Raw genomic sequence first — 27,707 nt, forward strand, 5'->3', positions numbered from 1 at the left:
TATAGAGTTCTGTGTTCTCCAAGCCACCACTAGTGGCTGGAAGGCTTGGTGGGGTGGATTAAAATAAAAACGTGCTTGGGACTCTTCACAAAGAGGAGGAAGACTTCATTTCTTTGGCAACTTAATCTGCCTAGAGAAGTGACCGCAGAGTCTTTTACAGTTTGAATCTTAAATTGTCCTCCAGAGCTGTGTATTATGAAAGACTTGGTCAGCAGCCTTTGGGAGGATGGTAGGACCTTTGAAAGGTAGGGCCTGGAGGAAGGAACCAAGGTGGCTGGGATTGTGCCCTTGAAGGAGATATTGAACTTCTGCTAATCTCCTCCCCTCCTCTCCTTTCCCCTCCTCTCTCCTCCCCTCCTCTTCCCTTCTCTCCTCTCCTCCCCTCTCCTTTCTTCTTCTCTCCTCCCTTTTCCTCTTCCTTCTCCTCCCTTCTTTCCTTTTCCCCACCCACGCACAGCTACCATCTTTGTTCTGCTATGCCTTTCCCACTTGGCAATCTATCTTGGCACAGGCCCAAAGCTGATGGGGCCAAATGAACATGAATTGAAGGCCCTGCACTATGAGTGCAAACACGATTTCCTCCTTCTAAGCTGATTCGTCTTGGTGTTTTGTCCCAGTAACAGGCAGGCTGACACAAGGGTCTCTTCAGAGTCTGCAGCGAATTACACACTTCTTTCCTCAAAGTTCATTGTCATTAAGAAAAACATGGCTCAAGCTGGGTGGTGGTGGTGCACACCTTTAATCCCAGCACTTGGGAGGCAGAGGCAGGCAGATTGCTGTGAGTTCAAGGCCAGCCTGGTCTACAAGAGCTAGTTCCAGGACAGGCTCCAAAATTACAGCGAAACCCTGTCTCAAACCCCACCCACCAAAAGAGAGAGAGAGAGAGAGAGAGAGAGAGAGAGAGAGAGAGAGAGAAAAGAAAAACATGGTTCATGGGAAAGAGCTTTTTAACGCTGGCTTAGAATCAGGGCCATTGTGATTTGACTTTCTGGTGGTGGTAGATTGAGTTTAAAAACGGACTGTGGTCTGCTAGCCTTTTAGTCTGGTCTAGGCTTGTGAGACTGTTTTCCTATGCTTCTGCTTTTGCTTGTACTCTTGTTTCTGAGTGACTGATGCCAAAGTAGCCCGTTTGAGTATGAGAGTCCATGTAAAAGATAGGACAGCTGTCCTTGTAGAGGCCATCCTGTGTAGTCAGAAGCCACATACATAAGACACGACCAGGATCAGCAGCTGCAAGCAGACAAGTGGCTTAGCCCATTCAACCAAGTCCACAGAAGACACATGAGAAAGAGCAAATGCCCATCGAGTAATGCCCTCTTATATATAGCTTTGCTTCCAGCAACTCCAGTTACCCATGACAAGCCACAGTCTGGAAATATTCAATAGAAAATTCCAGGAGCAAATAATTCATCCGTTTTAAAATTACATACTGACCAGAACAGTGTGATAAAATCTCCACCCAAGATGTGAATTTTGCCCAGCATTTCCACGTTATCTGTGCTACCTTCCCATTGGTCACTTGACCGCGGTGGGAGTTGCTGGGCTCACTGTCATGGGGTTCAGTGCTGGTGTCCAGCTGGCCCTTGTTTTATTGACTACTGCCTCAAGTTGCACCCAGTGGTGATGCAGGTAATGCAGACCAAAGGAAAGCTGCAAAGCACCTCCTTTACAGGAGTGTGTGGAAGCCATCTGTAGATTTTTCTCAGCTCGTTTCTGTTTCAAACATTTTGTCCATTGTCCCCTGCAGTGTTTAAATGTCCCTGACATGTCAACATCAGTATGTTTCCTAGGTGGCTTCTTGCTCTTCTTAAATGTGTAACCCTATTCTCGATCCAGGAATAACAGTCCTTGTCTACAGAATTAACGTTCCAGATAAATACCACTCAACAGTACAGTTTTTATCCTGTTTTAAGTGATAATCTTCTTTAAATGTGGCTCACAGACTTGCCTTCCTATAGAAAGAACCCTGCCTTCTGGCTCATTTTTCTGAATAAGCTGAGCCATTGTTTTTGCATTTTGCTTTTAAATTCCTTTAGATTAAGTCCCTGATCTTAGATGCCATGCATGGCTTCCTACAAAATGGCCCTAAAGTACTGTGTTCTTTGAGTCCCTGGTTCAATTTTTTTTACGTGGTTTTTTTTTGGGGGGGAGGGGGTTGTTTGTTTGCTTTTGATTGTTGTTCTTTTTGTTTTTTAAGACAGGGTTTTTCTGTGTATCCCTGGCTATCTTGGAACTCACTCTTTAGACCAGGCTGGCCTTAAACTGACCGAGATTTGCCTGCCTCTGTTGGCTAACCACACTGCTATCTCCTCTTTTAGAGAAGTAGAAGAGAGGAAGAGAGATAGAGCAACTTGCTTCACTGAGAACACAGAAACGGCCAAGGCCGGGATGCAAACTGCCATAGCAGGCTCCAGACACCCCCAACTGTTGTGTCCCTTTGCAGTTAGCTGCAGGCTTTAGCCCCGCTCCAATTCTGTGTCCCAGAACTGGGCCACCTATATCGCCAGGAACAGCTTCTTACCTCTTGGGTTCTTGGGCAACTAAGTTGGGGGGGGGGGGGGAAGGCAGGGACTTTTGCTCAGGGGGACACGATTCTAATTACCATTTATCCCCTGGAGCAGGCCCAGGGAAACCGGATCTAGAATGGGACTAGGTGGCTCGCCTGGGAGAGCTCAGTTTTCACCTCTGGCCAGCTGCCAGTGCCACCTTCTTGGCCCCTCCTGGCAGAATACAGCAGCTGATAGGCCAGGCTCTGGTGGCTTTATCTCCCACAAGCACTCAGCAGCCCTCCCTCTGCTCTCTCTGGGAGTTTCCTTGTGGCTTTAGTGAAAGGACCTCACGCAGCATGAAGGGTTGTCAGTTACTGCTGCCAGAAATAAAATCCAGCCTCTGCTGGGGTTGGACCCCAAGAAGTTTCTATCTGGGGAGTTGTGGTTGGATGAAGCCCCCGTGTGAGCACCTCTCAAATGTAATTAGATGGACCAGCTGGGGCTCTTCCCAGACAGTCAGTAAACAAACAGTGGGGCCTGCCAGACTCCCTTCCTCTGCTCCAAGTCGGGAGGGGGAGACATATCACCTACCTCATTCTAAGTGGCCTCTCCAGATGACTGGTTCAGGCTTCTCTCCACACCCCAAAGATAAGTCAAAGCTGAAACCCAGGGCCCTTCTGAAGCGAGTCCTTAGGCCTGTGTAGCTACAAAGGTATCACCAGAGCCCTTACCCCAGATTAGTCCACTTGAAGCTCAAAGTACAGCTTGCTTGGGTCTCCGCTGGAACCAGAGTCCATACCTAGGACTAGGGTTTAGGAGTTCCTGTGGCTTAGCCCTCCATTCTGGCCTCAGAGCCCTGGCCTTGGGTGTGCGCACCTGATGAAAGATGCTCTGTGTATAATATCCTCTGTCCCATGAGCCTTACAAGGCAGACATCGCCAGGCACACAGACACTGTCCCATGCCAAGGCTGTGCTTTGGCATTCTTCGCCAGCTATGTCACAGGAAAACTGAGGCCTCTTTAGCTGCCTTGCTCTTGGCTACTCTTTGGGAGGGGACAAAGGCAACCTCATTGAGAAGGAACAACAGTTTTGGAGCTGGGCGAGCTGGCAAGAAGTCCCTCATTTTGACAGTGGGGCCGAGAAGTGAGTCTGTAGCCTGCAGCTGGCTAGACCAGGGACTTTGGAGTAATTGCTATCGATGTGGTGGGAGCTTCAGCCATTGGTGCCAGCAGAGACATCTGCAGTAGGGGGCATAGGAATGCCAGATTTCTCAGCGGGGTCTGTTTCGTTGTCCCTTTGCACATTTGGCAATGCCCTGAGACATTGTTGGTTGTCACAATGGTGAGGTGGCACTACTGGCCTCTAGTGGATAGAAGTTCGGAATGCTGTTGTATCTTATATTGCACAGGACATTAAAAGTGCAACGAACAGTTGTCTGGCCCAGAATGTTGATAATGAACTCCATTATTAAGAATACCAACAGGGGGCTAGAGAGATGGTTCACCTGTTAAGAACATGCACTACTTTTGGAGAGAACCCCAGCGAGGTTTCTAGCACCCACACTGGGTGGCTAGCAACCACCTGCACTTCCCATCTCCAGGGATCCAATGTTCTCTTCTGGCTTCTACAGGCAGCACACACATGCATATCACCCCCCCCACACACACACACACAAACACACTCACTATTCAAAATGTAAAACATCTTTATGAATACAAACAGACTGAACCTGGAGGTGATCCTAGTTCCTCAGCGGACTGAGCCAGGGGGACTCTGGGTTCAAGGCCTGCCTGAACTGCAGAGGAAGTTCATAGACATCCCAGGTAACTTAATGAGATTCTCATCTCAAAACAACAACAACAAAAGTAAACAGAAGTCTTGGGAATGTAAGTTAGTAGTAGATCGCTTGCCCAGGATCATGAGATTCAGTTCCTAACACCAGAACAACAAATACGTCAAGGGGAGTGTACAGATACACATACAAGACACATTTGAGTAGACACATAAGATGCCATAAGCCTAAACCCGCAACCTCTTTGGTATCCCGAGCACAGCAGTAATTCAGGCTTTGGATTTGGGGTGGGATTTTCTAAGTTCCCACTTGCCATTGATTCAGAAGGAAGATGCAGCTTAACCAAGGGCTAGCAGAGAGCGCCTTAGTGGTGGGGCACACAGCCATTACCCCGTATAATCTAAACTTAGACTCGGTTTACCCGATAGGCAATCAATACTAATGCCTGACTCACACCCTGGATTCCTTCGGAAATTGGACAGTGCCTTAACAACTGCATATGGATGACTAATTATTAGGTTCTGGCTGTCTGATTAGATTTATTCCTTACAGCATCCCCAGGTGATAACTTTACCGAAATGTTCAAAAACCAGACCATCTAGTTGATAAAACCGAATCTCCCAAGTGGTAACAGAGTGGAACCAGCTACCAGGGTGGCATAGCGCACAGGAGCTGATGCAGAGGCCAGGCCCCAGGAGCCAGCTGTTTTCTTTACAGCAGATTCACTGCCATCCAGGGGTGGATGGTATGTGGAGGAGGAACGCTCCTCAAGGATCTGGTCCTCTGTTGGTTATGTGGCCAGTACCTCAAAGGGCACACACAATTTCCTTCCCCTATAAAGTGAATCTGGGCATTGTATAGCTGGAAGGGGCATGGTTCCATCGGAATCCATCAAAGGACTGAAGGCAAAGGGGTTCTTCCCTGACTGACAGAGTCACGGCAGAAGCTTAGCCAGAGTGTTTTGCTCGAGGGAGGCCTGCTTCCTTAGTCACACTCACACAGGAGCTGGGGGTTTTCACACGTCGGATCTCAGGAGTAGCTAGAGCCTGACTCTTGAAGCCAAGCACACTCGTTAACTGGAACTCAGAAACATTTCTTCTTTATAAACCACACGCATGGTAATAACATTGGGGGAAGCGTACCTTTCAGCCACTTTGGACATTTTCAAACAATGTCTGTCAATCTGTGCGTTCAAAAACGTTATCTGGTGGAAAGAGAGAACACAGGTGCTAGGCCAAAATAGAACTTCATTCTCCTCCATCCCGCGAACCCCTGCAGTCACACTGAGGTCTCAACACCTCCTCAGACAACACTCCTACCCTGGAGCTGGAACTCCGGCAACCCAGTCACCCTTCTGGAAATCCCCTCCACACTTAACATTCTTATACAATTTAGTTTACGTCTAATTTTTACCTGTTCATAACTATCATTTACTCTTCACTTTTTCCCAAAAATTATTCACTCAAAAGATAGTATGTAGTCTCCACAGCTTGGCAACAGAATGGTTAGACAATATGCATGCTATAAAAATCTTTTTTGCACTAAGCCCCCATAACAGTTCCTCTGCCTAGTGTACATGTGTATATCCGCACTGTATATCGGTCTAGAAACAGCAAAGAGCTACTTTGCATCTGCTTACCAAGGAAAGTCATTTAAAGTTACTCCTCTGCCCAGCCCATCAGAGCCAGTAAGGCGTGATAAAGAGGTAGCTCCCAAAGGGAGCAATGTTGTCAGCCCCTCTGTTAATCTGGCTTCCTCATCAGGGCAGAAAGTGTTACGCAGCAAAATGATGCTGCATTGGCTTTGGGATGGGGCTTTGTTCTTCTGCCTTCTCGTTGAGTCTTAGTGGCCTTCTGGAAGTTTATTATAATGTGAAGTTCTCCAGGATGGGACATTCACCTCTCCTCCCTAGCTCCCATAGCAGGCCGGGAGAGACCTTGACCTCAAAAGTCAGCACACCCCTGGGATAGCTCAGTCACACCCCATTCAATAACCGCTAGAGACGTCTGTCGGAGAATGTCTCAAGCTTTTGTGAAGTGCCACACTCAGGATCATGTCATCCGACAGCTGGGCTCTGCGGTCTGTGGATCGCTCTGGGAGTGTCATGGTCACCCACTCACCTGTTTTCGAATGTCATCCTTCGTAGTTTTCCTGATTGGCTGGCTTGGTATGTGCACTGGACTCTGTGACTGGGGCTCTTCTGTCACACCATACACTGACTAGAAGACGAAGCAAAAAGTGCAAATTACACACCCTCAGCATTGTGGGTGACTCAGGAGCCAGCCCACGGTCTCATTCTTTCATCTGTCTCTGTGACATCCAGCCACATGACTGGCCTCTGTTGGAATTTCTCTCTCATGGTAGACCTCTTGAGTGAACACATCCTCTTTGGGTTAAAATGGTGGGAAAAACCTTTCATTTCCTTGAGGAAATGGTCTCTCTGTGTAGCTGGGCTCCTTGGTAAAGAGGTTCATCGCAGAGACCCACCCGAAGTAGACCCAATCAGGATTCTCACGGGTGGGTGTGGGAATCTGTACTTTAAACAAATGACCCAGGTGATTTGAGGTCAACGTTCTCAAGAACAATAGCTGAAAAACACATTCAAAAACTCCCCATGGGCTTCCTGCTGGTCAGCAGATGCCATGCTCATCTGGTACAAGGTTGAGATGTCAGGAAGGCATCCTGGCTAGTGCTCCTTTTAAATTAAGCAGCTTTCTGGCCTCGGTTTGTACACAAGTCCACAGCTATGACTGCTTTTCAAGTTGTTCGTGGTGTTACAAACAGGGAAAGAAACAGCCCTTAAGGTCATGCACCTGTACAATCACAAAGGTACTGATTGCACACAGATAGCTTCATAAAATTCTAAGATACTAGAATCAGGGGTCTGTTGTCAGAGGCTGTTTGCTGGTTTGTTTTCCAGCCATCCAGACCCAATACAATCACACAGAAACTGTATTAATTACAATACTGTTTGGCTAATAGCTTAAGAGTATTGCTAGCTAGCTCTTATATCTTAAATTAACCCATTTCTAGTATTTTATATTTTACCACGAGGCTCGTGGTTTACCGGTACCAGCATGCAGGCATCTTTCTCCTCCAGCAGCTACATGGCATTTCTCTCTGACTCCTCCTACTCTCTCCTCATCTATCTGCTTGGAATTCCCACCTTGCCCTATTCTGAACTGCAATAGGCCTAAAGCCGCTTCTTTATTAACCAATGGTATTCACAGCATACAAAGGGGACTCCCACCTTAATGACTAAAGAAGGACACTTAAGACTAGAGGTTTAAAATACAGCACAGTGGGCATTGTTACTTACTCAATGAGCAAATTACATAAATAAACTCAATAAGTATGTGCCTGGGGTTTTAGTCTCTCTGTGTCTCTGTGTCTGTCTGTCTCCTCTCTCTTTCTCTCTCACACACACATACACATTAATCCTTGCCTAAATATCTGAAATCCTCCCAAATCCCAAATACCAGAAGAGGAAAATTCTACACCTCATCTCATGGAATAGGTCCTGATCAAAACACAGGCCACTGGGGATATTATGTAACATTACCTTTGGGCTACATGCATAAGGTAGCTATGAAACAAGTGAGTTTTGTACTCAGACTTGGTATATGCAAATATTCCAAACACTGCAGTGCTTCTGATCCAAAGTGCTCTGGATTCGTACTTTGTCATTATGTGAATTGGGGACATTTGGGGATCTACCTCTAACCTTTGGAAATTAGTGCTATGGAGCACAGCCCTGGTCTTTGGAGAGCTTGAATGTATTGATGGATATAGCCTGGGTATGGTCTCCATGGGAACGCTGTGGCCACTACCCGTTTTAGTCTAATGAAATACAAGGAATCCTGGGTTTTGTCAAAGTAGGGCAAGATGGTGATGTGGGTTTGGATAATTTAGCTCTATTTAAACTCTCCCATTTGTTTCTAGGGACCAAGCCCTTTGTACCTGCAGGCTCTTCCATGTTTTATTCCAGTGGTTTCTTTTCTTCACTGCACCCTCCCCAGAGCCAGCAGCTATTTATTCTTCATCTCAGGGGACCCTGCTTATATAAAACCCCTGGGAAGCCCACTCTGTCTTAGCTGCTCCTCCAGGGGCTCCCGAACTTTTCCATTTTTCCTAATACAGCAAAGAGTCCTACTGTCTGTGTCCTGGTTTCATGACTGTAAGGTCCCCGAGATCTGGAACTGAACCCCAGAAATTTGCACAATGCCTAGAATATATCAGCCACCCAACATATATTTCTAGAATTTATGAATACAATGATTTCAAAAGATAAAGTGTTGCAGGATTACATGTGGAAAAAGCACTACATGAAGAACACCAGAGACAGAAGGCTATCCCCATCAGGAATCTGTAATTCAGCTAAACCAACGAACCTTTTTAACCTTTTGAGGATTCTTCAAACGTCGACATTTTCTGATATCCATTTCCGTTGTGTTCACACAGCCTGGCTGAGATGAAGAAAACAGTATAAATTACTAAGTGAAAATTATGCTTCCGATCGAATCCAAGTAACAGCATCAAAACTAATCCTGGCCTTTGCAGATAATGCATAATCTTTTTATCTTATAATGTATGTTCCTGTGTGGAGTTCTCACTGGAAATATAAAATATGATTTTATAATCAGGATACCTTGTGGAGCATCTAGTATGCATTCCTGCCATCAAACCTCTATTTCAAGTGACCACAGTGCTTTGGACACAGTGGCACGAGGTGGGACATTTAGCAGATCCCACAGTGGGTAAAAGACAACCACGCCATGCAGACAGAGCTTGAATGCAGAGTTTATTGAGAGAAGGGTAAAGGGGAGAGACGAGAGAGAGGAGGGGGGAAAGAGAAGAGGGAAGGAGAGGAAAAGGAAGTAAGGGAGGGGGGAGAGAGAGAGAGAGAGAGAGACAGAGGTAGAGACCTGCTTGTCTCTTCAGAGAAACAGCAGGAAGAGAGTGTGAGTAGGTGGGGCTTGTCTCTTAAAGGGACCTTTGCACCTGTGTACAGTTAGGGTGCTGCTTGCCGTAAGTGGAGGGTGAGGCACTGTGCCAGGTTCCCAAGGGGCAGGGCCAAGGTGTGCCTAGATGCAAATACATAACTTTTGTTATGTTACATTTCTAAACATCTGAAAAAAATTCCCATGTCAGGAAGTTTGTTTTTAATTGTTGCTTTTAATCAGCTTTTAAGAAGGTTAGACTAGTTTGTTCAATTTCAATTCCATTTCCTGGGGGCAATCAAGATTTGTTTTAATAATGTGAAATCAGAGACACAGTCAAGCTTCATTGTGTACTGATTTGTGGATTCATCAACTTGCTGAATTTTCTTTGTAATATGCAAATCGATGTTCTCAGAGCATAATGACCATTTGCAGACATGTGCAGAAGAACAATAATTTTGAGTTACCTGACATAACCATGGCCAGTCGAGGCTGAGCAGGGTGAGGCTCTGCCTTCCTATTCCATGCTATAGAGCAGGCTTTACAGGGCTTATTTGCTGCCAGGCTTTCTACATTTTTGTGTTTGTCTTGGAGACTTTTCTATTTTAGGTAGCCTTCAAGCAGGGTGTCAAAGAATTGGTTGTGTCCTAAGGGTGAATGGTGTTCCAACGTTACCACAGGAGAAAACAGAATGGCTCTGATGTGGCCCAAACCACAGTTCTGTCAATTGTGGGTTCAACACAGTGAATCAACATTTTATATTAAATATGGTGTCTTCACACAGGAACACATGTGAAACAAGGCTAAATATTGATCAAAATATATGACTAGTTTCTGGAAAGAAGCTAGCTCACCCAGGAGCAAAACTTCAATGTTCACTAATTCAGAGTTTTCAAAGACTGTATAGAACATGACTACTGTAGATGACAAGACTTAACGGTATCTGAAAAGAATCTCTTAAGATTTGGGGCTTAATGACGGCAGAAGCAAACACTGATAATTTGGAGGAATGGAGGCTTCGGGACTCCAAAATTCCTCTCTTGGTATCTCCATTGCTTCCCCATTTCCAGCCCTACATTTTCCCCAGTGTATAGATTTTAAAAGCTGGAACTGACATCCTCCCCAGGAGATCTGGGGGGGGGGTGTATGAATGAATGGAAAAAGCAGTTTCACACAGCTTAGCAGCTATCACAAGGAAGAGTCACTTGGTTGGTCACTAAAGACAGTCATGAAGAATGAGGTGGGGGGATACAGCGCAGGGAACCAAGCAAAACTTCCTCACCACTGGCCTGTGGACATCCCAAAAGGCCCGTTCTTGACTATCCAAGATTTTCCTCTCTGTCTTATCCTTTTTCCGGTCAATCCTGAAAGAGTAAAGAGAGGATGTGAGAAGAGTGTGTACTGTTTTCTCTTCTGCCACCTCAGCTATCCTGCTCCTGGGGTTAAGGCTGAACCCAAGATTATTGTCACCTGCGTGGCCCCTCAGAAACTCCACACATGGCAAGATCTTGTTTTAGACTGGATTACAGGCTATCATTTTTGAGCAATACCCATGATAGGTAGGCAGGAAGAATGAGCAGAGACAGAGTTGCCCACAAGAGGTATTGCGGTCTGGGTTACTAAGGAGTGAATTCTCCATTGGCCTGTCCCTACATCAGAGGAAATTCTACCTGTGTGGCTTGCTAAGAGGGGACACAGCCACCTGTATGCCAGTGCCCCATCTCAAACATGCAAGTTAGATAGCAGTTAAAGCATCTGCAAAATGATCCACTTACGTATTTTAAATCTTCTGAGTTTCTAAAGGCCAAGTAGTGGCTCTAGCCTGTGACAAGACCCCAGCCACAGACTAGCCTCAGCTGGGGAAGGCACCAACTGCAGGAGGGAAATTACGGATGGCAAAACCAGATTCTGTGTGTACTGATCAGGAGCCCCCAAAGAGCCCCTTCTCCCCCAGAGCATGTATCATTTCACATCATCTAAGTAAAAAGCAACTTGGATTAATTGCCACGTGACTTGTGGTTCTCAGCTCTCTTGGGAGTCCTTTAGTTTACTGGACTGAAATAAACCCATAACCACCCTGTGATTTTTATGATAATTGCTGTGTACTTAAATGGCCCACAATTATTAGGTAATCACAGGGTTAATCAGAAAAGTTAATGGAGAAAAGCCATATATGTATGACTGTTTCCCCCTCCTTTAAAGTGTGATGCTGTTTGAGTCTGGGAGAGCTAATCCATGCTTCTCTTTGCTTTCCAGTGACTTGTGAGCACTCAGACACAGCTCTACCTCAGTCTATCCAGATCTGAGCCCTTCTTCCCACCAGCTCTCCCACTCTCTACTTCCCAGATGGTCTCCTGTGGTCACTTAGAACCTAGCACCTGATGTCTGCCTTCCCTTGGGGACATCTGGGTACACTGGGTTGGGAAAGAATCAGCAGGTGGCTGGCATCATGGACCGGGGAAAGGCAGAGCTAACTGAGGGAGGGTCATAGCAATGATGGCATGCAGACTGCTGGGCCAGGTGACCTCAGCTCATTTCCAATGGTGACCATTGGTTATCTATTCTTATTCACACAGCCCCCAACTCTGACCCTAGGTGTTGAGTGGGGTCACCCCTGGAGCATGCAAGGACTTCTTGGAAGTTGTATGGCGCCTATTCCCCTACAAGGGAACAGAGAAAAGGTCCCTACATTCTCCAGCTCAACCTCCTTCCTGATGGAGGAGGGTCATGTGTTACTTTCATTGGTTAATAAACTGCCTTGGCCCTTTAATAGGACAGAAAATTAGGTAGGTGGAGTAGACAGAACAGAATTGTGGGAGAAAGAAAGCAGAGACAGGCAGACGCTTCAGGCCGTCGCCATGCCTCTCCTCTCCGAGACGGACGCAAGTTAAGATCGCTCCTGGTAAGCCACCCCTTGTGGTGCTACACAGATTACTAAATATGGGTTAAAACAAGATGTGAGAATTAGTCAATAAGAAGCTAGAACTAATGGGCCAGGCAGTATTTAAATGAATATAGTTTCCGTGTAATTGTTTCCGGTGTAAAGCTAGCCATGTGGGATACAGGCAGGACGAAAAGCCTCCTCACTACAGAACCTTCCCATTTCTCCTCTGTCCTCCTTTGCCTATTGGCCCTGCTGGCTAAGCTAGACATCATCAGTATGAGAAAAAGGGAGACCCTGGTCATAGTAATTCCATGTCCCAGAATTCCAGGGACCTAGGTGACAACCCTGTTTTTGGGCTGAGGGGCCTTCAGTCTCCATGTCTCATGTTTCCTTATGGAAGAAGCAGTGTCCACTCTGTTTCCATGAATGAAGGCATGGACAAAACCCTCCCAGATCTTTTTCTTCCTTCCCTCTGTGCCCTTTGAGGAGCATGAGTGATTTAATCTATTGGGATGAAACAAGAAAGTTCACACTGATTCTTCCAGGTGAGCCTGAGCTCAGGATATCTGTTCTCTGAGGGAGTCAGCTCTGTTCTAGTAGAGGGACTGTGTAGATACCCTCTGCCCAGAGAGGACATAGCTACTGAGTCATGCCTCACAGTGCAGATTCAGCCACTGAACCAGAAGTCTAAATTATATGTCTTATTTTTCCATTAGTTTTTTGTTTTATTTTGTTTTTCCTTTTTTTTTGGTTTTTTGAGACAGGGTTTCTCTGCAGCTTTTTTAGAGCCTGTCCTGGAACTAGCTCTTGTAGACCAGGCTGGCCTCGAACTCACAGGGATCCGCCTGCCTCTGCCTCCTGAGTGCTGGGATTAAAGGCGTGCGCCACCACTGCCCGGCTTTGTTTTGTTTTTTAAGATGAGGTTTCTCTGTAGCTTTGGAGCCTGTCCTGGAACTCACTCTGTAGACCAGGCTGGCCTCAATCTCACAGAGATCCATCTGCCTCTGCCTCCCAAGGCATTAACGGTACGTGCCACCACCACCTGGCTTTTTCCATTAGTTTTAAGTTTCATTTCTATATGAGAGTGACCTTATCCCTCTTCTGGTATAAATGCAAGAGGTACCCCACAGGTTTCTGAGTTCAAGCACTTGGTCCTGACTATTGGAGGTGTTTGGGGAGAGTGGGAAGTCAATAGGAGGTGAGGCCTGAGTAGTGGATGTGGGTCACATGGGGGCAGGCCTTGGAGATATAGCCCATGCTCTCTCAGCTTCCCACTAATCCATGATGCAAGTAGCCACTGCCACACACTCCCACCACCATGAACTCTACCATATTTTCCACCATGATGTAGTGCACCCATCTCCCAAACTGTGCACCCAAATAAACCTTTCTTCATTACGTTGCTTCTGCCGCAGTGTTGAGAACAGGAACTAAGGCATCCTCCTCAAGTTTCAACGTGTTAGCCTGTAGAGTCAAGTGCTCTAGACCTACAGTGATCCTGGCCTGGTGTTTTTCAGGCTCTCAGCACAGACATCTTACGGAAATCTCTTGGGCAAACAGGTACATCTTTCAGCTCTGCGTTTGAGAGGATTCTCTTTGTCTGATGGATTTGTCTGAGCAAGACCTCAGTTCCAGGCATGAAGCCTGTTCATCAGGATTTTCCTATCATTTATTTGATCTCTCCTGGGGGATGAGAGAGACTAAACCCAGGCAGAAACCTCACTTTGGCCACCACACCCCAGACCCTAGAGAGTTCCTTTCTCTCCCAGAAGTCTCTGCTGCATCCACGTACTTCACTTGTGCCTCTGCTTGCATGAAGATGAATTCCCACTTCCTCGCAAAGGCCCTCTGGAGTCTCGCTAAGTTTTCCTGGTGAGAAACAAAAACCAATAAGAAGGCATTAATCCTCGTAAGCTAATATACCGACCCCCACGCTTATCACAAGGCAGCCATGCTTTCTGGTTTCCTCCCATCAACATTACAGGGTGTCATACTGAAGCCACTGAACATGACCCCAATTTGACTTTGCATCTGCGCCTGCAGAACTGTCCAACTCGTCATGTTCATTTATAAGTGTATTAACGTATGAAGTCTTTGGCTCACCCTGATTCATCTCTTCGTGGGTGTTCTTTTGAGAACACAAGTCACATAGTGCCTGGTATAGAGGTTGCTAGAAATATAGCCCGGCGGCTGTTGGGAAAACAATGTCAGGGCCATCCCATAGCGAAGCTCAGGATGGAACTCTTGAGTATAATTCTTCTAGGAGGGAGCTGGGGGAATCGCAGGAAAGGGGAGCCTAGAATGCGTTGCATGGGTACTTTCTAAGGCCAGGATTCAGAAATGGACCAAAGAGTGGCTGTGCTATTCATGAAAAAGAAATCAGAAACAGGAAAAGAAAAAAAGGAAGCAAGTGGTGGGGGGAATCCTCCATCCAGGATTACCTTCAGAGGGAAAGGGGAGAGACATTCTTCTCTCAGCCTGCAGACTTTTCTACTGGAGCCTCAGGACACTGTGAAGAGGTTTGACAGGACCTCTAATGATCCCCCTAATTCTGATTAATGCAAGACTGGAGCTCATATTATGCTATGTATTTCTGTAGAGCTCATGCCAACACTAATTGATTAGCCTCATTAGTAAGTTATTAATATAAAAGGAGCTCTGGCTAAGGAGCATGCAAATTCACACCTATTGCCAAGGCTCGGGGTATAACTACTTTGAAAAGAAATATCCCTTTGATGCTTGCACTTAGGAAGTCCAGCAGGTGATACCTAAATGTCAATCACCTGGGGAAGCAGTGAACTATAACACTGTCATGCTGTGGAGTACTGTGCAGGTATCAAAATGGCAATCTAGTTAGTATTACTAACATAGAATGATCCCTAGATGTTACAGTCTGTGGTTATAAGAAGTAGCAGGAACAGTCAAGAAACCATACATATAGAAAAAACTTAGTAAGAGAATCATAGGCCAATTTCTCTCCTTTTTTGCTGTTTGAATTTTTGTTTCCTACAGAGAATATATGTAGCCAGAAAATTTCAACAATATTAGTATGCTTTGGAAACAAAATGCATTTGTATTTCCTAAGCATTTTTATGCAGAAGTCCATCCTAGAAAAAAAAACCTTTATGCCATATACTTTACAAATATCAAAACAGACCACTGTGGGGCAAGCGAACAGAAAACTGAATAAAACACACTAGAAGGTGATGTGTTATTTCTGGGTTGTGTATTTACTGACATGCTAGGAGAGTCAAGTGGTCATAGCGAAGCTTTTGCCTTGAGTTTGCAGCAAGAAAAACAGCCAGTGTGGGAATGAGAGCTGATAGGACATCAGGATGCACAGGTAGGACCCAGCTCCAAGTCCCCTGGGATATCTCTTTATGGTCATACCCAACCCATCTATAACCACAGATATTGATCTGTTTTCCCTCATGATATATGTGCTGTCTTTGCGAGAGTATCAAACAATGGAATGGCTGGCTTAAGACTGGATTCTTTCACTTAACACTGTTTTCAGTGTAGTTGTGCTTAACAAGAACCAATTCCTTTATCCAGCAGAATACTATTCCATTGTATGGCTGTACCTTTTTAGTTTAGGTACTAACTACATACATTGTAGGAGGTACCTAGTAAGCTAGGTACGTTTGTTTATTTAGATGTATTTGGGTTGCTTTCAGCCTTGGGTACTACATACAAAGCTAATATAGATAGTAACACGGTCATTTTGATGTGAAATAGTTTCTGATTTCCCTACTTGACTGCACATGATACATGTTTATTCAGTTTTATGAGAAACTGCCAAAACATGGACTGTTTTCCCATCCTCCCAGGAACACAAAAGAAAGTGTCACACATGTTCATTGTCACTTGGTCTTGGCCATGCCTTTCACCTTAGCCATCTAATAGGTGTAACGGCACCTCTCCATGGGATCAATACATCCATTCAAATGGCTAAGTGTGCCGAGCATCTTCTCATGTGTTTATTCACCATCTTTTGTTCTCTTTGGTGAAATATCTGCACAAGTTCTGTGCCTGTCTTTATGGTGAGTTACTTATTTATCTACATTAATGTATATATGAGATAGGGTCTCACCACATAGCCCAGGCTGGCATAGCCCAGGCTGGCCTCAAACTCACAACACTGTCTTAGCTTTCTGGGTGCTAGAATTACAGGTATGTTCCACCAGGACCCACTTGAACTGCTGATTTTTAAGCTGTTGAAGTTTGAGGGTTATTTATATAAGGATGCACTTTGACGGTCATGACAAGAGGAGCAGATAACAAAGGAGAAACAGAAGAGACCTCCTTCCTACTGCCTGGAAGGCGGTGCAAGGGGAAGAAAGGAAAAACTCAGGCTTCGCCAAAGCCGCAGAACAGCCCCCGCCCCCGCCCCGGCCTGGGAGTCACCGTACTCACTGCTTCGTAGTCGGCCAGTTCCAGCCTCGCTTTGTTCTGCATCGTCCTCTTACAGAGGTAGATGGCTGAGGAAGAAGAGAAACAACAGCCATATAAAGCCAGCAGCACCGCGGAATGGACCCAGCATGTGCCTGCCCATTCAGTCACCCGCTGTGCCGGTTAGCTATATGTCAATTTGACACAAATTAAAGGGGAGGGGGGAACCTCAATTAAGAAAATGCCTCCATAAGGGTGGGCTGTACACAAGCCTGTAGGACATTTTCTTAATTAGTGATGGATGGGGAAGAGCCCAGCCCATTGTGGATGGTGCCATCCCCAGGTTGGTGGTCCTGAGCTCTATAAGAAAGCAAGCTGAGTGAGCCACGAGAGGTAAGCCAGTAAACAGCATCCCTCTGTGGCCTCTGCATTAGCGCCTGCCTCCAGGTTCCGGCCCTGAGTTCCTGTGCTGACTTCCTTTGATGCTGAACAGTAACGTGGAGCTGTGAGCCAAATAAACCCTTTCTTCCCCAGTTTGCTTTCGGTCGTGGTGTTTATCACAGCACTAACAGCCCTGACTAAGACACCGCCCACCTTGACCATGGCAGTGAGCAGCTGCCCAAGAGGAGCAGCTTTTCAAAGTGGGTGTCATTGCATCTGACACCTCTCTTCTTCCCTCTGTTATGCACCGAACACCCTCTGGCCAGTGTGAGCTTTCACAGGCATGACCATGACCTGCGTTGCACCCTCAGTGACGACAGAAGAAAGATTGTCTTTAGGGTCGCAAATATGGCCCTTTATAATCCCATCTTGTCTTGTCAAGTCTCTTCTCCTCTCTCCCACAAGCTTTACAAGGCTACTACTCTTAACTCCACACGCAGAGGCCAGGGGTTAATCTTTAGTGTCTTTCCTCAGATACTATCAATCTTGTGTTTTGAAACAGGGTCTCCCACTGAGACTTGGGGCTTGCTAGTGAGTGCCAGGATTCTCCTGTCTCTACCTCCCCAGCATGGGGCTCACAAGTGTGCATCACCAATCCAGCTTTTCGTGCGGGTGAGGGGCTTGAACTGAAGTCCCCCATGTTCACACAGCAAGCATTTACACTATGTCACTCTCCCCCACTCCCACTGAAACTCAGAAGCCAGCCCAGTGTTCCAGAGAGCATCCATATACCTTCAGCGACACAACACAGTCTCACTGCATTCCGGTTAGCTGGAGTGTCCCCTGCTCTAGGCTGAAAACTCTTTATAGATGCAAGCTGTGTCTCACTCAGCTGTAGCCCTCCCTGCCCCTGGTCCCAGGGCTGTTTTGTCATAGAGAGCAGAGAAAAGGAAGGACAACTTAGTCCTGTCCTTCCAGGCTAAGAAAGAGTTCTTAGCCCCCCATTACCAGAAAGTTCTTTCTCAAACGTGACCTTCATCTTTGCTCTCTATCTCTGCTCCTTCAGTGTTGTCTTCCTTTTCAGAGTCAAGAAGGGGAAGCAGGAGGTGACTGTCATGGGTGACCATTAGGGTGGCCCACAGCCTGTGCCTGCCCAGGGCCCTGATACCTTTCTTATGCCCCTTAGGCAATGCCTTGCTGGTTCAAACAACTAATTTTTTTTTTCTTCTGGCAGTCTAAGATGCTGGCAACCCTGTGACTAGTAGCCTTCTTTCCACTGTGCCTACTCTTCTGAATTCTACAGTCTGTGCTGACCAGAGCCAGCTGTGGTTGTCCCCAAATCAGTTCAGGTGTATCCACTATTTTAACAACAGAGGCAGGCAGGCAGGCAGACGCAGGCAGACACACACAGACACACAGACACACAGACACACACACACACACACCAGACCTTTGTTTGGTTTGACATAATGAGTTTTCCATTTAACAACAGTGGGGAAACAGGAATGGACGTACTAGAAACTGCAGTTATGGATTGCACATTTTGATCTTCTCCTGGGCTAGTGATGTGTGAAGTGTCACTCTCTCGGGAGGCTGGGCAGTGGCAGTGAGCCATGGTGCCCACACGCTCACAAGGGAGAAGAATTAACACCATGCAGTGTACCCTGTTGCTAAGCAAGGGATTCTGGTAGGTGGATGTGTATTGTAACTTGGGATATTCTCAGGTTACATTGGGAGTATCAGGATATAGCCTTACCATATGTGGAGGACTATCTGTACCAATGAAATCACTGTTGAAAGAGAGAGTTGTCGTGTCTCTGAAGACATTGCTAAATGACTTGGAGTGAGCTAATGAATCAAGAAGAGTTGACTGGGGTAATTGCTGGTGAATTTGTTACAGTTGAGGCATCTGACGGGAAAGCAATAAAAACGTAGGAGGAGCCAATATTCATGTGGTTTCAGAAATTCTTACTGCAGTTTAATCATATTCACCCTGGATGGTTTATTTAAGAAAGAACCCCAAGTCCTTGGGAGCTACAGTCAAAGAGAAGCCCTTGATCTTACTTCTTGGGCTGCCACACGAATATTCCTTTGCATGAGATATTCCTCTAGGGCACTGCTTCTCGACCTTCCTAACTCCGCGGCCCTTTGATACAGTTCCTCAAGTTGTGCTGACCCACAACCAGAAAGTTATTTTTCTTGCTATTTCATAATCGTAATTTTGCTGCTGTTCTGAGTCATAATGTAAATATCTGATGTGCAGGATCTCTGATATGCGACCCCTAAAGGGGTTGTGACCCACCCGCTGAGAGCTGCTGGTACAGAGGATTTAAAGTACGTGGAGGCCGCGTCCCCGAGTTTCATTTTACCAGCTCTGGCAATGAACGGAGCAGGCAGACGTCTGCTCTGCATTGTACCTGATAAAGAACCGTCTGCTCTAAACAAAGTATGCCCAGCCCCCAGCTTCTAGGACCAGACAGCCTGTGGGATTGGAGTCACCAAGCCCGGAGCTTGGCATGCCACCTGCCTCATCTCTATCCCTGCTGAGCCAATGGAGGTGGCAGCTACTTTGACAAAGCTGGTCAAATGTGAAACTCAGAGATGGCTAACTCAAGGGCTGGGAGTAGCGGGGCGGCTCCGTGGGTATGGATGCTTGGTGTGTAAGCTTGAGGACCCAAGAATCCACCTGTAATCCCCAGAATGCACAGAAAAAGCTACAGATGGATAAGTGTGGATGTGTGCGGCTGAATATGCCCATGGCTGCAGGGAAGCGAGGAGCAGAGCCAGAGCTTACTGCACTCACTGGCCACCACTCTAGCTCTGGAACTGGTGAGAGACCCTGGACCAAAACATAAACTAGACAGGAAGACCTACATGTCCTACTCTGGCTTCCACATGCATCCAAGTGGCTGTCCCCCTGCACCCACACTCCCATGCAGAAACCTTTCACCCCCCACAAAGTGAACAGAACAGGGAGGGGTTAGCACAGATTTTGACTATAGGTTTTATGCAGGTAGACTCATCCCAAGATATTTCTACCTGGGCCAGAATGGCCAGACAGGTTGTAGAGTACTGAGCAAGGAGCACAAGGCTGGTGCTGTAGCTGCTGACCATGAGCCCACGGCTTGGACTTCCAACCTGTTCTCTGTGGCTAATATGTGGTAACCTGTTCACCACAGGGAAACTGGTGTTCTTGGTGCTTACAGGCTTGTCTGTACAAGTAGGTAGCCTTTTCCTTTTCCTGGCTCCAGTGACCTCTAGTGGTGATAGCAAGTCCTGCAAGAGGACCTCTGGGGAATGTGAAGCCCTCATGCTGGCCTGTCCTGTTTGTCTGTCTGTGTCAATCATTTATTTTTTATTTATACTAATAATTAGTTATCTCTACCTCCAGACTTCACTGTGGCTTCACTTGGATGTACTCACGCCAGTGTGTCACCCTAACAAGAACACATTGTGTCTAACACACCAAATAGGGAACAGACTCGTGTCCTGTTAAGATACAAGGAACTGAGTCAGTCACACAAGATAACTCGGGGTGAAAGGAGAACACTGACTCCTGAAAGTTGTCTGTGTGTGTGTGTCCGTGCCTGTGTCCATGTCTATGTGTGTGTGTCTGTGTGTGCGTGCTCTTACACACACACACACACACACACACACAATAAATGAAACAAAAATTTAAAAAACTATCTGAAACTGGTCTATTTCAATGATCATAAAACCCTATCCATTCACACTGAGTCACATGACAACAGCACCCATATATGCTGATATTACCGACTGTCAGGGACCTCACAAATGTGAACTCTACATAGTCCTCGCTATAACTACCAGGTAGGTTTGGTTAGGATCCCCATTTGGCAAATGAAGGGACTTTCACAAGTCCCCCCTCACTGCTGGGCATCCAGAAGGGCTCCCAGAGATGACCAAGTCGGCTGAACCTTAGCTAGGGCTTTTAGTATATAACCCGTCTGGGACTGTGTGCACTTTGATTGTCATCTTGCTGGGATTTAGAGTCACCTAGGAGATGGCCTGTCTGTGAGGGTGTTTCTGGGAAGGTCTGACCATGAAGAGTAGACCCGCCCTTCACGTGGATAACACCGTGGCCTGGACTGGGGTCCTGTTCTAACCGCAAAGGAGAAGGCGAGCTAAGCACCAGGATTTAGTGTTCTCTGCCTCTTGACAGCAGACGCAATGTGACCGACTGCCGCACCCTCCTGCAGCCAGGCTTTCCCACCACCGCGACCCAGCAAACCCTTAAGTCCTTAAGTCCCTCTGGCTGGGCATTCTGCCCTAGCCCTGAGAAAAGCAGCAATGTCCCTTCCAACCTACTCAACATCGTCACCCACCCTCCTCCTGTCTTCACGCCCCCTTTCCCGCTGGGCCAGCGAGACTGTGCTTGTCAATCAGTGACAGAACTAACACAGAGTTTACCATTAGCCATTGCTTGTTGAATGAATAAAAGTTCTGGTCCTTGATGAACCTACTTCATTCTTCTCCTGAATTCTCAGTTTCAGTCTCCCCTCCTTCTGGGGAGAGGACAATCAAGTAGCAACAATTCTGCATCATTGTAGCAATACCAGCATCAGCCACCACCTTCCCAGGGACAACATCCCCCAGGACAGGGGTGACTCCTTACTCTGCCACACAGCAAACCTTACCTCATTCACCGAATCCCAACAAAGCAGAACTGGGAAACCAGCAAGGGTGTTGCTCTGACTTTCATATGAGGCTCTAAGGCAGCGAGGGGTGAGGGAATTTGCCAAGATCACACAGGCAGAGGGACCAGTTGATTCTGCAGGTTCTCTTTGCCCAAGTCTCTCCTGGGAAGCTGACTTTCTGACTCAACTATCTCAGGGGTTCCTTGCTTTTTATATTCCACACCCTGATTTTCCAACCTGAGACTTTGCCATAGACGGAGGCACAGGGATGCAAAACAATTATGTATAAAGGTGACCTGATGTCACCTGCTGCTTCCATCTCTTCTGACGCTGCCCACTAATATTCGGAAATGGAGGAGCTGTAGAGAAAATTCTGAAAGGGAGAAAATTCTGTCCGGCTGCACTCAGTGTAAGGTAGCTGAATATATTTTACTCTTATTTTGATCCAGTTGTCTGGTCTGACTCCACCCCCCATCCCTTCCACCCCCATTCCCCCACCCCCGCCTGAAGGGCACAGGCTGGGTGGAACTGAGCTGCAGTTATTCAAATGAGGAGACCGGCCACCCTTAGCAGTCTTTCAGGACAGCAGCTAGCCCTGCAGCCAGCCCTCCCAGACAGGGGTCCCCACCAGCCAGTCCTTGCAGCTGCAGCTGCCTTCCTGTTCCTCTTGGTTCTGTAAAGATCCAGGGGAAGTTCTTGGGCTCCCCGAGTGCCTTGGTCCTAGACTGCACCAGTGGCTGGCTGCAAGGATGCCAGGCGGAGGAGTGGTGCTGTTGGCATGGACTCCAGACAGGGCACACACATGAGGGGGAAAGGGGATGGACTGGAGTCATTCAGCTCTGGGTTTAAACTCTGTTTCCAGGGAGTGTCCATTGGACACCTTCAATGAAGAACCAGAACCAGGAACTGGAGAGGTGGCTCAAGAGTTAAGAGCACTTTCTTCTCCCTGAAGTCCACAGATGGGCTCTCAGCACCCATATCAGGTGGCTCCTAACAGACTGTTAACTCCAGCTTCAGGGGATCTGATGCCCTCTTCTGGCCTCTGGGTGTACTGCACACATGTGGGGTGTGTGTTTGTATATATACATATATTCAGACAGACAAGATGGCACATACATATAAGTGAAAGCAAATAACTTTAGAATGTTGTGTGACAAACTGAAAAGGAACCCGAAGCAGACTGAAGTGTAGCTTAGCACACCTAAGACTGTGGGCTCGATTCCAGTGCTGCAAGAGAACCCACCTCAACCCAAACGAAACAAATAAAAAGATCTTAAGCAGTAACAAAACCCCAAAAGGTTCTGGAAGTAAAGATGTACTGAACACCGCAAATGCCCTGTGCCACTGATCCCACCCTGGGGGTGTTGTGAACACCCAGAACAGACCAGCCCTGGCCTTCTTGGGTCTCACTATCAACTGGGAATTCAGACTAATGTGACCCTGTAAGGATATGGACTTTCTGGGTCTCAAGTTCTTTACCTTAAGTTGGGGACCATATAATTTCTTCAGAGAACCGGTTCATGGAGAATATTGGTCTCTTTGAGAGTGTGGCACAGGTCTATCTGTGCTCCGTCTGCATAGAGGTAAACTACTTCCCTAGTCCAAGAGACAACTGTCCATCCCTCTCTGTCCCCCTCTTAACTTCCAACTATCAAAATCACCAATGAGTTCTTAGTAAACTTTTACAAGTATGTAAAAATAGAAAAGGCCAGGGGAGGGCACTCCTTGATGCTGCCCTCCCTGACGCTATGTCCTTAGAAGGCACAATAAAAGCCCTCTCACGCAGTGTTCCCATAAAACCTGTTCCCTTTATCCCTTCTCTTGGGAGGACTGCACCGCTCAGTGTGCTGTGTCTTTGTTCACTATGTACAACAGGGAACCTGATACATGCAACAAGGAGTTAGCAGGGTCAAGAGCCCCTTTCCCTGGCACCATGGTCAGCAGGGGCCAAGCATTTGTCTTTGGTTCTCCCAGGAGTGACAGGAAGTATCTGGTACTCCAGGGAGTGACAGGAAGCATGGGTACACCATCTCTTCTCACCGTAGTCAGTGTTTTCAGGTTCCCAGCAGTTGGAAGGCCAGAAGTAAGGAGCCTGCAACAGAGCACACGGCATCAGGACCAGAGGCACGCAGTTGTAAAACTGAGAAATGTAGGCGGTGGGTGGACACCCCTTTACCCCTGGCACAGGATGGCGCAGTTTCTTCTTTAACACCTCGGCAGAACTATGTTCCCCAAGCCTTTGGCTTGGGCTTTGACACAGCCCCCGACTCTGTCTCTGCTCCCTCTAAGGCAGAGTCTGGGAGAAGGGCTGCCAGTGGCTGAGGAGAGTAAGTGAGGCCATGAGAACGCACTCCAGCGTGATACGAATCAAGTATGGGACTTTCAGGCTCATTCAGACTCAGCTTCCTAGGATCACTAAGAGCCATGTTCATTCTCTGAGCACCCCCATATCAAGGGGCTAAGACAGTGTCCCCAAAGACCCCCATTGTAAGATGGATGATATCCACTTCTGTAACAGTTTTTTTTTCCCAGAAGAAACGATGGAAAATATCTGTTCTCATCTAAACTCCAATCTTCTAGGAGGTGCTCTGGAGAGATGGAGTCTTGGCATTGGAGAGATGACTCAGAGGTTAAGAACATTTACTGTTCTTACAAAAGACCTGGGTTCAATTCCCAGCACCTGCATGGTGACTCAGAACCATTTGTAACTCTAGTTCAAGGCCATATGAACCACCTACATCCTCTGTTGGCCCTAGATATGTACATGGTACATATACATATAACCAGACAAAATATAAATACATATGAAATAAAAATAAGCCTTTTTGTTAAAGATGAGAGATGGGGGTCTTTGGAAGGTGACAGGGACGTGGAGATGGAGGACTCATAAGCCTCATATAAAATAAAAATAAGTCCTTATTTTTAACAGGCTTGAGGCAGACACCACATCACTTCCACCACATGAGGGACAACTAGAAAGTGCCATCTATGAAAACGAGAGTACTCCCCCACCAGACACTTCCCATCCCCCAGAACTGTGAAAAATATGTGTATAAGATATGCAGGGCATTTTATGTCAATACCCCCAAGGGGCTTAGACAGTGTCCCCAAATACCATAAGCTTCCACTAAGGGCCTTTTACTGTTTTTAAGTGGGCCACCCACTGGCTAAATTCACACATCTCTTAGTTTTCCCAGTACTTTAGGGGGACATTTGCTCTCTTAAATATGCCTAGTTGTTCTAGATGGTTCTAGTGTGAGGTCACATGGTGATGAGCAGAAGGGCCCTTCAGGAGGAGCCAAAAGGCCTACCTGGAAACGGTAAAAGGTGCCATCGTCTTTCATGGTGAGAACGTGGTCTGAGATTGGGAAGATGTAGCCTTGGGCGGCAATAAGGCTTCCCAGGTGTATTGCTTCAACTGGAAGGATAGAAGAGGAGGAAGCAGGTCATTCAGCTAAAACACTCACTGGGAGAGCAGAAGGTGACCCGAGGTCACGTGCCATCCCTCTAGATGACAGTGCTGAAGATCTCTTTCCCTGCTGATGGTAGCATAGTTCTCATGTCTCATGTCTCTGATCCTCGGCACTGGGGGTACTGTTTCGTGGTCCAGAGGCTTTAGAATCTCCTTATGACACAGCTGTCCCTCCCGTGAGAAGAGTGCATCTCCTGTGATGGACTAGGGCAAGACCTCCCTGTCCCAGGAGATTAGAGCAAGGACGACGGGGTGGGCAGTGCCACAGAAACACGAATATTTCTGCCAAAATCAACATGCTGCCGCCTTATCCCAGCCCCAGCCATACACAGGCTTCCATTAGTAGTTAAGATTTTACCTTCTCCTGAGAGAAGCCCATACAGGAAGGAGAGGGTAGGTCCTAGATTCTCCTATGTCCAGTTGTATAAACTGTGCCTTTTAAAGTCACTTGTCTTATCTGTACCTGCGAGCTTCACAACATTGACTACAACCTAAGTGCTTTGCTTCCTAAGAATCACCAAGTCCCCTTGGAAGTAGTACCCAAAGTGGGTGGACTCCAAATAGATGATGTTTTATTTTACCTGTTTTCTGATGACCAGTTTGTGTTTACAATTCTATATGGCTGTCCCTATATATCCACCTAGAATTTGTTTCAGGGTCCCCATGAAGAACAAAATATTTGGGTGCTCAAGTCTTGATATCAAATGGCTTCATGGATAACCTGCACACACCCTCCTGCAAGCTTCAAGTCATTTCTAGGTTACCTTTGATGCCCAACACAGTCTGAACGCTATGCAAATGGCCGTTATATTGCAATGCTTAGGGAATAATGAGCCTTCTCTATATATGTTGGGCACAGACATATTTTTGCATCAAATATTTTCAATCCAGTGTTAGTTGACTTCAAGGATAAAGCTTTGAATACACGTAAGTCCAATTTTATGCTTTAAGCACCAGGAGCCAGGTGTGATGGCACAGATCAACAAGCCCAGCACCCAGGAGGCTAAGGCCGGTGAACTGAGCAGTCAAGGCCAGTTTGGGCTACATAGGGAAACCAACTAGGTAACCAACCGACCAACCAACCGACCGACCGACCGACCGACCGACCGACCAACTAAAACCCTAACACAAACAACAGAAAGGATGGCAGGTCTAGCGAGAAGGAAAGCTCCATCATTTGCCCTTCCCCATGCAAGGTGGAAGAGGAAACACTGAAAGCAGTTTCAGTTGCCTGAAAGCAGGCAACACTGTGCTGCTGATACTGGAATGCTTTTACTTCGTCAGGAGGGAACAGAGAAAAGACTGAGGGACCACCACTGAACTTTCATTGAACTTGCTGGCTTCCCAGGCTGTGGTTTATGCCTCTGTCGTCTGGCAATTGTTTTAGTTTTCTCCTTCCAGGCTAATTCTCAGAAGCCCAAACTCATCCCAACATCTTGATGTCCCCCTCAAGGTATCAGAGAAGAAAAGACCTTCATAGATGTGACCTCCACCAGTCTGGACCTGCCACAGGAGTCTCATTTACATTAGCTGGGTTAGAGTTCTCAGAACATTAGTAATAATGAGAATAATGGATTCAATGGGTACTTTAGAAAGGCTAGGAAGTGCTCTTAGCTAATTCTACCATAAGAAATGACTTTAAGTTAGCATGACTAAAAGGAAGCAGTGACTTCAGATAAATGTCACCCAACGGCTGGTCACACAGGCAATCAGAAGCCCAGGTTTTCTGATGGAAACACCAAGACTTGGAGCCCTGGCCTTCAAGGGAAATTCTTAGCTCACAAGAAAAAAAAGAAGCATAGGCACTTTTTCTTGTGAGCCAAGAACTTGACTCAAATTAAGAAGTTTTGTTAGCTGGCAGAGTAGCCACTGATCCAGGACATGAAAAGGGCCAGGCTCACTTCCCCAAATCACCTGCTTTGCAGAGGCTCCTGTTTCCATCAACGTCACTGAACTGAATTATCTGAAACTGTATTGCTGTACACTCAGCTGCAGACTGGCAATGCCGGGTTAAAATGCATGCCTGAGCTGGCTTATTGATTCCAACAAATAAGTACAACCATAAACCCAGCATCCAGTGTGCGCACTTGATACAAATTCTCAGAAAGCATGTGGTCAGGGGCCACTTAACTTGTGGTATCTTTATCCCCTAAGGATGACCATTAGGAACATCAGAGCAGAGGGCTGGGTTTATGCAGCTCATTGGTAGAAAGCTTGCCCAGTAGGAACAAGGCCCTGGGTTCGCTCAACACTAATGTGAAGCCCAGAGTAGATCTGTTACGGTATTTATAAATATGATCCTTGAGTATTAATAACACCAGTTAAGCCAGACAGATGAATATGTGCTACATGCGAAGGGTGAAAAATAAACAACCCAATGATAAACTCACAGCACACTGATGAAAGTCAACTTGAGCTGTCTAGAAGTTTTGCTTTTCTTTTTTCAGAAATGCCCTCCCCCGTTTCCCAATGAGACGGCGAAAACACATTGTCCTGCTTATTTCCTGGTGGAGGGACAGCTGTGGAAACTGCCTTCGTTGGTCAAGGTTTTGCTGCTTTTTTTTTTTCTGGTAGACTTCGCCTAATTGAAATACACAATTAGAGTGGGGGGGGGGGGATCGCTTCTTCACTTCTTGCAGAAGCAGGAAACAGAAGGCGTTTTAGCAAATAATTAAACATCTTAATTGTGGATAAGGCA

The 27,707-nt window shown here is 46.6% G+C and overlaps 1 protein-coding gene across 3 annotated transcripts in view; it reads right to left on the bottom strand.

The window, feature by feature from the left end:
* Rgs6 (regulator of G protein signaling 6) overlaps nt 1–27,707 on the bottom strand; it is a 606,319-nt gene that overhangs the window by 81,167 nt on the left and 497,445 nt on the right. For all 3 annotated transcript variants that reach the window (XM_038336295.1, XM_038336294.1, XM_038336293.1), the window contains exons 5-12: nt 24,849–24,955; nt 23,578–23,629; nt 16,523–16,587; nt 13,899–13,975; nt 10,505–10,586; nt 8,674–8,748; nt 6,403–6,501; nt 5,425–5,486 (exon numbers count right to left, since the gene is read on the bottom strand). In XM_038336295.1, the coding sequence (XP_038192223.1) occupies nt 5,425–5,486; nt 6,403–6,501; nt 8,674–8,748; nt 10,505–10,586; nt 13,899–13,975; nt 16,523–16,587; nt 23,578–23,629; nt 24,849–24,955 (619 nt within the window). The remainder of the gene's footprint in view (nt 1–5,424; nt 5,487–6,402; nt 6,502–8,673; nt 8,749–10,504; nt 10,587–13,898; nt 13,976–16,522; nt 16,588–23,577; nt 23,630–24,848; nt 24,956–27,707) is intronic.

This window comes from Arvicola amphibius, chromosome 7 (assembly GCF_903992535.2).
Source record: "Arvicola amphibius chromosome 7, mArvAmp1.2, whole genome shotgun sequence".
NCBI classification, from domain to species: Eukaryota; Metazoa; Chordata; class Mammalia; order Rodentia; family Cricetidae; genus Arvicola; species Arvicola amphibius.